Here is a 13,673-nt window from a genome sequence, read left to right as displayed (position 1 = left end):
CAGTAAAGACGTACAGTCTTATTTTGAAGTCACTATGAAGTGAATGAAGAGTAGTCACTACACGCTGATACTAAAAACATTGGCCATTGTGCAAGGTACATCCCAATTATATCCAAGTACTGCTGTTCATAGTATGGTAGGTTATAAAGTGTACTGTTTATTAGGTGTCTTTGGAACAAGAAAGCAGTATTACACATTTTGTGTAGCTCTTGACATGTATGGGGTGGGAAGATTAAAGCACGATTCTGTGAATGAGACAAACCACTGCATACCGGGCTTCGTTCTGAAACTTCCCGTGGCCTGATACCCTGGCTGAATTGAGGGAATTCTGGCTATATGAGTAACTGAATTGATCTACCTAACCATCTACTCCCCTTTTGCTAGGTTAAAAATTATTTCCTCCCCTTGGTGGGAAGGGTTGGGCAGAGTCAGCAATAATTTACAGCTCCTTAAAAATCTAAAATAGGTTCATACAAATCTGCTTAGCCTTCATTTTGCTGTACTCAAAATACCCACCAAAAGCTTATTAACTTAAAACTTCAGGGAAGGTGAATGTCATAATGTGTAACAGCTTCCCTGGCCCAAATAGGACAAAAAAATATTGATTGGTTCTGCTATCACCCATTTGAGCATGCACAGGTAGCTAAGTTCGTCCAAAGATCATTTCAGTCTGACAGAAATAAATGTCACCAAATTTTAGTTGCAATGTGTAGCAATATTCTCCAAATTCATAAGTCTTGTGACCTGTCTGATTAATTCTTCAGGTTGTGGATGCCATTTGCAGCCACACATCACTACATCAAGTATCACAATGTTTATTGATAGATACAAGTATATAAAATCAGGGCATGAACATGACTTGATAAATTAAGTAGACTTAATTTCAATACTATAATAGGAGGGACCAATTCAAATTCTCACCATTTGTTTCACACCCACAAAAACCACTTCAAGGGCATTAACGATCTCTCAAAACTGATCAGTTTTGTGCAAGTAAACCATGTTTCTTTTAAAAAGACTTGTGCACTTGCCCAGGCTCAAGGATATTAAAATCTAGCACATAAAGCCCATTACTAGAGGTAGAAATACAGGCAATATACTATTACTGCAACAACCATCAATTACAGTTAAGAATTTTTCTGTAACAACCAAATGGATAATCAAATATTGCAACAACTCAAGTATTACTGAGCAAAGTGCATTTCTACAGTATTCAGTGTTGCTATTCAGTTTCTAACTTAAAACAGCCTATGATAACTGGCAGCAAAGAAGGTCCTTGCAATAGACTGCCTCTGCTTGAGAACTTATGATGTAATTATTGCATGCTGCTAATATACTATCTAAACATTAAAGATACTCCTAAAATATTTGATGGTAGACTATGATTAAGACATTACACTACAAAAAAAACCTTATGCAGAAGGAAATCCTGACGTGCTTCTGCTTTAAATATTGTGAAAACATTACAGCGGAATGAATTTTCGCAGTGGTTAGGTCAAATGCAGTTACATCATAGCAACAGTATGTTTTGCACAATTTAAGGCTTTGGCTGGTTTTAGTCAGCTTCTTCCTCTGATTCTTCTTCTTCAGCAGTTTCTAGCCAGGTTAGCCACTGATTCACCTGTAAATTAACATTTGTAACTTAAAATAGTTCATGATATAAATAGAAATCCAACCAAAGACCAAGTTTTAGGTGGTACTACAGTTTTAGAATATGAAACAAGGACATCCTTACAAATAATTTGTATATATATTAAGTTATATGAACAGTGGTATATTATCCAGAATACTGCAAGGATGATTCTCATCAACCTATTTTATAATCAGCAGTAAAAAGGTAGTAAGATGCTACAGGACCAAGGTTTCTCAAATCAAAGCCTGGGCCTCCTGGAAAACTAGTAGTATGACAATCACGTGGATTTTGTATCACAGACCTACTAAACCAGAATCTCTGGGATCAGGCCTGGAACCTACTTTTAAACTGTTCTCCAGGTGATTAATGCACTCACTGTGATCTGGGAATGTGATGTTCTTCCCCTAGAGCTACAACTTCAGTCAATAAGACAAAATCAAATTGTGAGAAATCAGAAGCAACTTCCTTTTTAATAAACTTTTTATTTTCTTTTTTTGAGACAAGTCTCACTGTTGTACAAGTTGGACTACAGTGATGTGATCTCAGATCCTGCAACCTCTGCCTCCTGGGCTCAACAAATCCTCCCAAGTATGTAGCACCAGAACCACAGGAACATGTCATGACATCTGGCTTTTTTGTATTTTTTAGCGACAAGGTTTCACTATTCTGCCCAGGCTCGTCTTCAACTCCTGAGCTCAAGTGATCCTCCTACCTCAGCCTCTCCAAGTGCTGGAGTTACAGGCATGAGCCACGTGCCCAGCTGCAAGTTCTTCTTTATTGACATTTTTTAGCTTAAAACTTGTACATAGTCACCCCCATCTATATAAATAGCTATCCTCCTTGAAAAATGTGTTAGCTACCTCTAACATCTTACCACTAGAATTGATTCATTCTATTCTATTCATTTACTTAATCACAGCTTTAAGTAGTGCAGAATAAAATGTATGGGTGAAGACAAACTAATAACTAGCACTATCTTGCCCGTATTTCATTTGACAAAGGCTCTTCATTTTAAGTTAATACCAAACAAACTGAAATAAGCAGACCAAATTTTTAACAAAAGACTTACCTGGAACAAAGCCTTGCCTTTTCCCGGAAACTCTTGGGTTATATCTTCTTTCCAAGCCAAGAAAGCTTCTTCTTCAATAATTTCCATGTCATAGAAGTGCACAAAAAAGCGAAGTAACATGCCTTTAAAAAAATAGAAAGAATAAGCCCATTATTTAGTGTGTTGTTTTAAGAACTGCCCCACAGTGTTCTTCTGATATAAGTCTTCTTACCTTTTGGGAAGTTGCTGTTATAGCAGTGCACCTGAAGAGCATACAGGGCGCTGACTTGTAGATCAACATGATCATGAAGAAATTTCTGCATTACTGGCTTGAAAGAAAGTAGTAGTTGTTTTTCCTGCTCTAACTGTTCTTTGGAAGGAGCAGAGGAAGAATCTGTTTCATCGCTGGGGGGGTTTACTTCACTAGAAATGTACTGTAAGAAGCTGGACACAAAGAGGTCTTGTTAGAACTCAAGTGAGTTTTCTTCCTCAAGAGACAACTTAGTCTTCCGCTTTGTAGACATTGTTTTCTAGTACATGAAACATTAGAAGACCATTCATCTTACCTAGTCATTAAGATGTTCACAAATCCTTTATCTACATGAAGTTTGGGAGAGATGTTATCTTTAATCCATTTATATATGGTTTGAGGGGATGGATCCAACTTTATTTGCTTCAACAGTTCCTTCTCCAATTTGAGGAGTGGGAATAAGAAACTCAGTCCTTTTCCTTCTAAAATCTCCAACATGCGGTCCTTATTCTGATCAATTTCTGAAAAGACAAAACCACTTGCATCATCCAATAGTTCATTTTACCAAGCTGTCCTGTCCAAAGAGCAGAACTTCACAAATATATCTCAAGTATACAAGATTGATCAAAGGAAAGCAGTTAAATCATAAATCTATTTTTATAAGGTGGTGAAATCTGTGGTGATGTTTACCATTATCTGGGAAGGACAATCAGACTGTCTAACCTACATAAACCCACTCAAGGTACTAGAAATCTCTAGATATAATAAAAACAAAACAAACAAGTCAGGATTGTCTTACCTGGGAGCATTTTCTGCATATTGACCTTGCTTTGTTGAAAAAGTTCTGTTAACCATTCTCGATCTTGTAATTTAGCTAATTGCTGAAGACAAAGTAAGAAGAGAGGAAAATGGGTGCCACTTTCCAGTGGTTGAGCTAGTTCTGAAATGCTCACCAGCTCTGAAATGATGGCACGAGCTGCAAACTGTGCTAAATATGATTTCACCAAGGGGATGTCAACCTCCAGTTTGGGACACTGGTCCAATACATTCAGGAAAGCCTTAGAAGAAATATACAACAGTCTGTTAGTTTTCAAATCTGAATGGTAAGAGTTCTTATCACAGAATCAGTAAGGTGTCCAGTTTTACCTGCATGAAGTTGTCACTTGTGGCTATTCCTTCCTGTTTGAGTAAACTGATCAAAGAACTTGCTTTTTCTTTATCTTCATCGCTTCTGTCTAGTGACAGGATGATTACTTTGCTTAACATCTCAGGAAGAAAGTGTTTAGGAGCCCTCATTTCTCTTACACCACTGACAGCCTCATTTGCATTTCCACTATTCAGATACTCAGTCACAACAGTTTCCTGTGAAGAACACATGCAAGTGTCTTTAATGTTTTCCCTATCTCAAATATAGGCTAATTACACTAAAATGGGGCACTTAAAACTTACAGTTAGTTTAAGTAGTTCTTCCTTTGATGGTGGTGGCTTTTTGCTGGTCTTGGCAGGCTTTTCCTGGATAAGTGGTGGATTAGTTTTGAGACCAAGTTGAGGTGTCTAAACAATTAACGACAGACATTTTTTAAAAAAAGGAACATGAAATTAGAGGGACGAACACACTTCATTTAGAAAAAAAGTCTGCAGCCATCTTTAGAAAATAATGGAACAATAGAAAATGCTGTCATACTATGGTTCATACCTGTCCCAGAGGTGGTGTTTGAGTGCGTGGTGGTTGTGCACTAGGAGGAATCATAGTTATCTGGGGCTGAAGCTTTGGCACTTGATTTTTATTCATTAGGAACGACTGAGCAGGCCTCAGGCTAATCTGGAATTGAAAACAAATCAAAACACCTAAATTAACAGCATGCAATTGGCAAACATATTAAATGTTAACACCCTAAAATCCTATACAAACATGACAGAATCTAGGGCAGAAATAAGCTTTCTTAAAAACTCAAGAAGGTACCTTCATGTTAGCAGGTTTAATTTCTGGCAAAAAATTTAAAGACTGAATGCATACAGTAGTGAGATACTATTATAAATCTCACACTTATGAGAATTCTCTTAGGATTAGCATGACTAAAATATTCAAATAAAAAACTGCAAATTTAACTACAGTTTAGAAAATGCGTTTTATTCTTAGTTGTTAAACCACCTTACTTAGAAGGAAACCACAATATCTTGAAAACCATTTTCCTTGCTCTAACAGACTTTAGGAGACTTGCCCTCATATCTCATAATCTTCGCTCATAGGACGCTGGACATTTAAAGAAAGAAAAAGTAGTACAGGAAAGAGAGAAAAATGTAAAGAACTCCAGCATAAGTCCTCTTTATAACGCGTCTTTTTATAATCATTGGGCAATAAATTTCTGAATTGACAAACTATGGTATATAAGTAACATAGGCAAATGTACCTCATCTGCATTAAGCTGTCCTTTCTTAGAAAACCGAGGTGGCATATCCTTCGACTGTCCTTGCAGCTGGGATAAGAGTCCCTGACTCTGGTTATGGTAGAGCTGGCTTAGCCCCTATTTCAGAAAAGGAGAAAGAAAGTCTAGATAAAAAGGGGTCCACAAATTATGGTAATCAAGTACTAAAGGGATGAGCCAAGCCAAAAGGAAAGCTTAACTGAATTTGCCCAGAGAAAGTAAAAGATGAAGCAGGGAAGAATAAAAATCTAACCTAACTGTCAAATACAGTGATGTGATTTTATTAATACTTTATTGATCTTAAGGATAAGCATTTCAGTTTGAAATAAATGTTACAGATATAAATATGGTTTAAAAAACATGCACCCCTAAAATAGTTTTAATAGCAAATGGAATCACACATATTGCAGAATTTAACAAAACACTCAAATATTTACTTACCTGGCTTTTCATAAACTTGCCTCCCATCTCTCCAAACTGCGATTGTGTGGGAGGCATGATGTGTCCCCCATGGCCATTAAAGAGTTGATTTGAACGATGACGTCCCATGGTGGGTGAAAATCTATCCTGGATAACTCCTGGACCAGTACCAATTCCGCTACCTTAAAATACATATATGGACAACTCTCAAAACTGACAAAAAAGTTAAAACTGATTTTTTTTTAGCTTAATGAAACCATTGTTTTTTCAAAATTACCTGGCATTTGTCCAAACATATCAGCAAGCCCTCCAAGTGGGTCCCTATCCATTTTCATCCTGGGTGGCATGAACGGTCCCTCCAGAAAGAAGTCACTTCTCATCCCTTGAGCCATAGGAGCAGGAATGAACACTCCTAGATCCTTTAGAAATGAAGTGAATAAGCACTTTTTGTCTCTGGACACTATTTTACTTAAACCTAAAATTCTTCCAAATGGGGAGGACATCCTAGATATTAAACCATTAGTTATGTTATTTCTGTAAATAACGTCTTTCAAAAATGGCAGACAAAGCTAGGCACAGTGACTCAAAACTGTAATCCTAGCATTTTGGGAGGCCCAAGCTCCTTGGATTTCTTGAGGTCAAGAGTTCGAGACCAGCCTGGCCAACATGGTAAAACCCTACCTCTACTAAAAATACAAAAAAAAATTAGTGGGGTGTGGTGGCACAAGCCCATAGTCCCAGCTACTGGGGAGGCTGAGGCAGGAGAATTGCTTGAACTGGGAGGCGGAGGTTGCAGTGAACCAAGACTGCACCGCTGCACTCCAGCCTAGGTGACAGTGCAAGACTCCGTCTTAAAAAAGACAAGACACTAAAAACACTAAGTTCCACCACTAAGATGTGAGAGACTCCTCAAGTGTTTGGGGTGGGTGGGGAGGGGATCCCATACTGCTCTACAAACACAAAGTCTATGTGACAAACGAAAACAAAGAAAACCCAATCTTACTTTTACTGCATCCTGACGGATTTGATTGATCGTCTTTGGTCCATTGTCAAGAAAAGCCTTGCGAGGAACCCAGTGGTGTTCTCGCAACTCTACGGTATCCTTTAATTGAAAAATAATTTTAATATTCCTAAACAAAAAACTCAGTTTACCAACGCATTTAAAGAAACCAGTCTTACCTGCAGCAGGAAACGAATCCTCGCTGGCAATTCCTTACTTAACATCAAGGAGCACATTCGGGCAAAGTACTGATCCATTAAGGACTGGTAAGAGAATAACACATTAATTGGAAGAGCTAAAGCAAACTGCACAATTTACAGCTTTTAAGGCTTCTAGATGATAACCAAGTTAATGGCTAAATGTGACAATCCCCTATGATGTCACAAAATAGGCAAAGTACTTGTAACTGCTTCCATCAGCTACACACATACCTTGGCTCGTTCATGGTCTAATCTAGGTCCCACTGTCCTCATTATCTGACAGAGGCACTCCAAATCCTCTCCCATATCTTTGAGTTGGACTCTCTTCTTCTTTTCCAAAAGCTACAGGAATAAAATGCCATGTTGATAAAATTGTACAGTTACTCTACTTAGGCATAGTACTTTCCCTTTACGTTTGCAATGACTCATTCTTAGTTCCTAGTGAATCTAGTATAGTGCTCTCTACTGATCTGTGTTTATCAGTTCTAACCCTACTTTGTCAAACACACCGCATACTTCCAAATTACTCATTTATGTTTAGTAAATGTTGTTGCCCATCTGTATTTAACTAGTCAACCACCCTCTTAGATAACTGACTCAATGTAGTAGTGATTGACGACATTCGCCTAAGCCTAACTTCCCCATCATACTTACTGTTTTGATGCACTTATGAAGGATAGATTCGTGAATAAGATCAAGCTTGCCAAGCTCTCCAATGAATTTGATGTTTCCCAACATCTTGATCTTAGCAATGGCTCTCTGTTCCTCCTCCTCAGGGAGGAGGGGATTTTCACGCTTATCATAGACTGAAAAAAAATACCAATGAAGTAAACCAACATTCAGAATTAAGCTGAAAATATACAGTACTACTTAGTATCAACTGTAATTCTTACCATCAACATTTCTAGTTCGGTTTTCAAATTCATCTTGTAATTTGGAAATTAGGAGGCGTCTGAATGTCTGGAAAAAAAAAAAGAAATTTGTCATTTAAGACAATTTTTGAAGTCGACTTTAAAATAAGCAAACAAAAACTACCACTTACGGTGCTTTGCTTCTGTCCTGGCTGACCCTCTGCTGCTGGGCCATCAAAGTTTGGTGCATCTTCTGCCAATCGCAGACATAGCTGAGCATACAGTGAGCTATACTTTGGCTCTTCTAGGGCTTTGTCCACAATCTACAGAAAATGTCATTGCTTAAACTAAATACGAAAACTTTTTCAAAGAACTCTTTCTTTAGGAAAAATGTAACCATCTAAATGTTAGCTATTACAATGTACCAAAAATGTCCTGTTTTACAGGTCTCATTCTAGTCACATCCATCTCCTGGGAGTCAGAAAATGCCATGTATATCAAAACTAAGTTTTACATAAACTCTCATACAATGCATTTCCAAGACCTACGGTGTTTTCCACAAAAGAAAAAGAATAGCCTGCTAAACACCCCTATTTATCCAAGGATAGCATAAACCTAAAATTTACCTGTTAAATCTAATGCTACTAAATGTCAGGGTTCTTTTTAATCACTATCAGTATTTCAAAAATACATAACTATTTAGCTCACACCTCAAGGGTTTTAAGCAGTAATCCAAATGTAAAAAAATACCACTTGAGTTTGTTAAATAGTTCCCTCTCCCTTTTGAGTTAAGCCAATATTTAAAACTTACCAGCAGTATGACCCCTTTAAGGATGAGTTTAGACTCTACACCCACATTGAGGAGCTCAAGGCATAGCTTGTCAAACTTTTCAGGAGTAAGCTTATTTAATATGCTGGGGAAAAAAAGGAATTACATTGTAAGCGTTAGCTAACACACAAAATATGAATTGAAAAACTGCCTTTAAATTATACGGACTTTTCTTCTACTTGCTCCCTTTAAAAGCAAGACATGATTTCTTACTCACGTAAAACCAAAGGATGCAGAAATAAACCTGTGATTTTAATTACAATTATTTGAACTAGATGGGGGTGGAGGGATTCCCAACTGTTTTGACAAGAATCCTTTTCTCACAGTTAGACTGCAAAAATCTCATTATCAAGACTACACCATGAGCTAAGACCATTATATTCCCTGCTTCACTGGCTTAAATAACATACCATTTCCTTTAGCCAAGGGAAACGCTAGCACAACAGGATTATGGACAGCAATCCAATAGCTGAAAGCAACTCTAAGCCCCAAAGTATGATGTGTTATTCTTCAATTTTTTTTTTTGAGATAGAGTCTTGCTCTGTCACCCAGGGTGGAGTGCAGTAGTGTGATCTTGGCTCACTGCAACCTTCACCTCTGGGGTTCAAGTGATTTTCCTCAGCCTCCCAAGTAGCTGGGACTACAGGTGCTTGCAACTGCACCCAGCTGATTTTTGTATTTTTAGAAGAGATGGGGTTTCACCATGTTGGCTAGGCTGGTCTAGAACTCCCAACCTCAAGTGATCTGCCTGCATTGGCCTCCCAAAGTGCTGGGATTACAGCCATGAGCTGCTGCGCCCGGCCAGTTCAAGACACTTTAGAAAAACTGTTATGAACATTCATTAAAACATATACTTTAGGCATGAACCTTGCCTTCTAAGCACACACGCCACAGAAATAACAGCTAATCAATACTTCTTCCCATCTTTTACTAAAACAGACCTAGAAACTTACCCTCTTACTTTCCTGAAGATTGCATCATGTCGTTCTTTTTCGTTTGCGGAGTTGTTTGCTGCGGAGTTGTCATCTCGTCTAGTGCTTCGTGCAGGAATCCATTTCTGAGCGTTTTGCCCTGGGGTTTTCCCCAGGAACTCGCTGATTAATAAAAATTAACAAAAACACTGTCACACACCAAATGTTAAACATCATAAATTCTTTTAAATAGAAAAAGTAATTTAGGCTTTCTCAACTTCCCCTCCAAAAGCCAACTAAGGAGATCAGTGGTTCTGGAACAATAGTGTGTATCGGAATCACCTGAAGGACTTGTTAAAACAGATTGCTGGGCCCACCCAGTTTCTGCTTTCACTAGTTTCGGGTCCAGCCTAAGAATTTGCATGTCTAGCAAATATTCTCAACATCAGCAGATCCAGGAACCACATTTTGGATATGAACATTTTTTTTAAACATAGAAGGTCTTGCTGTGCTGTCCATGCCTATCTCAAACTCCTAGGCTCAAGCAATCCTCCCACCTTTGCCTCCCAAAGTTGTTGTTGGGATTACAGATGTAAGCTACTGTACAGGCTGCAAATTAACACTTTCTAATGTCTTATTGACCATGTTGCATGTTTATCACTTTACTAATACCAATTAGTAGGAATAATAGCTACTGATGTCAGAAAAAACATCAGTAATAATAACGCAAAGAATAAGGAAAAAGTAAGTTTGAGAGCCTCGACTCTAATCAAAAGCTGATATTTTATATTTAGGATACCCAAAAGAAACCATGACCCTTAAGATTAGGAGTCTTGATGGCTATTGCCTTAATTATACTGTCACATGGGAAAGACTTTAGCTCATTGCTTTTTACATGTTTACCACACCTGTTGCCAGCAGTCTTGGGATAGTGCTGAGGTGCACCCCTACTTCCTCCTCCGCCCGAAGAAGCACTATTTAAAAGAAAACAAATTTTTGGTTTACACCAACTATGTCTCTCTCAGAAAGAATAAAGAATCTATTTTGTGTTTTATTTTTCTTGTAGAGATGGGGGTCTCGCTATTTTGCCCAGACTGGAGCCAGGCCTATATTTTAGTGTTTATCTATGATGCTACAAATGAAGACTAAACTTGGGCCCAAAGGAAAAGCAAATAAATAGATTTTATTTATTCTTCAGATGGCAGTTCTTAGAAGACTGTCAATGAAAATTTAACAACTTTTAAATTGAAAATTGCAGCCCATTAAGTTGGAATTATCTGCTGTGGTAACTAGGTTTTGGGACTGGCCTTTTCCAAATGACTCCCTCAAATAAAATCTAGATGTACCTGAAACGAGAAGCACCCCCTTCTGCAATCGCACTCTCCACTTTGGCGGCTTGACAACGAAGAATCTTCAAAAGAATAATATTAACAGATGGGGTGGGGAGGGGAGGGGACGGGAGAAATCAAATGCCTGGAAGGAGAAAAGGCACCAAAATTAGACGCTGCTAACTTACAGATCCATAAGCCTTCACTCAATTATATTTCAGATCCTGGCAGTGTCACTGCACTGCAGATCTGCAAGACTGAACTAGAATGTACTCAAAACACAAATGGACAACTACGTTTTGTTTAGCCACCTGGAAATTCCTCGGTGTTCAAGAATGCAAAGAGACTTCGTAGAAACACGAGCATTTCAAACTGCTCAAAACGAATCTTTTGAAAAGACACATTCTACCACCTTTACTACAACTCAGCACTGAGATCAACAGAAAAATCTAACTACAGACAGGGGCAACATCACGTGGAAAATATCTGCCCTAGTAATTTTTACTGCCTCGACGGGGACGCCAGCTACTGGATAAGACCTCTCCGAAAGCTGTTCAGCAGTTTACCCCCGTCCACCCTTTTGCCTCCTCCCCGTGGAGCTCGTGGAAAGGCGCGCGAGAGGGGGCCGGGTGTACGGGGCTAACACTCGCAGGAGGAAGACCAGGGCCGCAACATGGCAGCAAGAACCTCCGCCCCGTTTTCCCTTCCTGGGAACAAAAGAGCAGAGCATTCCTCCCACCCAGGCGCAAGTTAGGGAAGTGTTTCCGACAGCCTCTCGGTAAGGCCGCGGGTCGCTCCGCAGTCAGGAGCAGCGGAGGCCGCCCCCGCCGGCCCAGCGCCCGGCTCTTTGTTCTCCCGGCAGGAAGGCGGCCTCCTGCCCACCCGCCGCCTCCAAGCGGGCCCCCTCCTGCCCCATAAATCCCCCCGGGACTGACAGCCGCCTCGCCACGGCCTCCTCGGCTGACAAAAGGGGCAGAAACCATCACTCACTCTCTCCTCCCCCACGAAGGGCAGCCCCGCCGACTCCGAGCCCTACACACCTCCCCGCCGGAAGGCCGGGCTCCGGGACGCCTGCGGTTCGCTGGTCCCGCGCCAACGGCCGGGCCCTCCCTGCCGGCCCGCGTGCCTCCTGCCGCGGCGCTCGCGGCCCGAGCCACGCTCCCTCGCCGTCTGAGCACACCCGTGCCTCGGTCCGTCACGGCCTCAGCCCCGCAGGGATGGGCCACCTGGCCATGACTGCACGGCTGTCTGGCCAACACTGACGTTTTCCTTCTACTCCGTCAGCAACAGGAAGGGAGAACAAAGGCAAAGACTTTCCAGGTGTCTGAAGCGCACAGGAAATGCTAAAAAAGGGTCGCCCCACCCGGCTCCGCCTGCGGCCGCCATTTTGTACCACACTAGAAGAGGCCAGGGACGGCGGCCATTTTAGAGCGCTCCAATCGGCGGCAGCGGCGGCGGCGGCAGCTCCACTCACCTTCACCGAGAACTCAGCAGCTGCTAATGCAGCTGCCTCCCCAGGATCCGGTCGTCGGGGATAGGGAAGGGAGGGGAAAGGGGAACGGAAAACAAAAAAAGGGGGAGGGAAGGGGGAGGAAGGAGTCGGGGACGGCCTGAAACTCTCAGCTCAGAGGAGTCGCTGCTGCAGCCGCCACCCAGTACCCGCTGCCACCTCCATAGAGCTCCGGCTCACTGCTGGCGCTGAGGCGTGTCTGAAGCCGAACTTATCACTCTTGGGGCAGCCGAACCCACCAGAGCCGCCCCGAATGGCTCCTTCGCCGCCCAATCAGCGGCCCGGTCGCCGTCTACCACCAATCCGCGAAGGGCTGCGGGGAGGAGCCACAGGGCCGAGCTCGGTTGCGGCGCAGCCCCGCCGCAGTGCGCAAAGCCATATTCGCGAAGTCTCTGAGGCTGAGCTGGTGGCGTAAGGGGCGCCGAGCGCTGTGGGGATGCGGGCTGCGTGCGTAAAGCCGGGGAGCCCTTTTGAGTCTGCGTTGGTGTGGCTGCTGCTTCTTGCTCCAGTCCCTTTGTTCCCTGAGTCCATATCCCATATTCCAGCTGTACCAGCCCCTTTTCGCCCGACCTCGTTTTCTCAGCGGGAATATGGGAAGAAAACGCACCCTTATCTCTCCTGAGCCCCGTGCGCGGCGAGTGAGCATTGCTTTGCTTTGCGTCCTGGGCTTCTCCTCAGGCCAGGTCAGTCGGGTTGAGGCCTTGGCGCCCCCGGACGCAGCGCCGGACACTACCCGGCTCCAGGTCCTCTGTTTCGGCAGCCTTAGGGAACCCGGAGAGTAGTGGGAAGTAGGCAAGACTTGCGCCCCGAAGCGAAAGGAGAGCTTCATTCAGTTCCTTATTGGCCCACCCCCTGCAGAGTGAATGAGAAAGGGATGAAAGGAAGGGATTGATTGTCTTTGTACCGCGCACAAGCAGCAGCTTTTCCCATAGGAATGTCCGGCTGGCGGTCACCGAGGAAAACACCCTGCGTGTCAGACTTCTTTGGAAGAAGTGTTTGCAGAGCACGGGTGTTTGGAGGATTTCAAATTGCTAGCTTTTTTTTTTTTTTTTGGTAAGTGCACGTTAAACATTGTCAGTTGTGTATTTTCATTTTAACGTCCACCATAAAAAATAGGATTAGGCTTTTCAAAGCCGGCAAGTTGAACTATTTATACTTCTCAGATAATGTATTGATGGGTTTTATTCCATCGTTTGGACATTGTAGCTATACTAAAATGGAGTCATATTTCCATAAACTTAAACAACAAAAACCTCCCCATCTCCAT

At 41.8% G+C, this 13,673-nt stretch overlaps 1 protein-coding gene and 1 non-coding gene across 2 annotated transcripts; both read right to left on the bottom strand.

Moving 5' to 3' along the window:
• Positions 1-795: 795 nt before the first annotated feature.
• Positions 796-13,235, bottom strand: EIF4G2 (eukaryotic translation initiation factor 4 gamma 2). Its single transcript, XM_017500361.2, has 24 exons — positions 13,014-13,235; positions 12,618-12,927; positions 12,371-12,519; positions 10,915-10,979; positions 10,477-10,542; positions 9,611-9,751; positions 8,640-8,742; positions 8,020-8,151; positions 7,871-7,937; positions 7,632-7,783; positions 7,209-7,319; positions 6,957-7,040; positions 6,781-6,879; positions 6,055-6,196; positions 5,799-5,959; positions 5,343-5,456; positions 4,628-4,753; positions 4,381-4,485; positions 4,078-4,293; positions 3,731-3,989; positions 3,248-3,452; positions 2,914-3,125; positions 2,703-2,824; positions 796-1,621 (listed from the first exon to the last, which is right to left on the bottom strand). Exons 1-24 carry the CDS (start codon positions 13,233-13,235, stop codon positions 1,556-1,558), a joined length of 3,429 nt encoding a protein of 1,142 aa, XP_017355850.2. The 3' UTR covers positions 796-1,555.
• Positions 5,150-5,290, bottom strand: LOC119467196. The gene has a single exon (XR_005195728.1). It is a non-coding gene; the product is annotated as a small nucleolar RNA SNORD97 (small nucleolar RNA).
• Positions 13,236-13,673: the final 438 nt, after the last annotated feature.

The sequence above is a fragment of the Cebus imitator genome, unplaced genomic scaffold, assembly GCF_001604975.1.
Source record: "Cebus imitator isolate Cc_AM_T3 unplaced genomic scaffold, Cebus_imitator-1.0 Scaffold265, whole genome shotgun sequence".
In the NCBI taxonomy this organism is placed as follows: Eukaryota; Metazoa; Chordata; class Mammalia; order Primates; family Cebidae; genus Cebus; species Cebus imitator.
The sequence above is the reverse complement of the archived record's forward strand: the minus strand, read 5'-3'. Positions and strand labels throughout refer to the sequence as shown.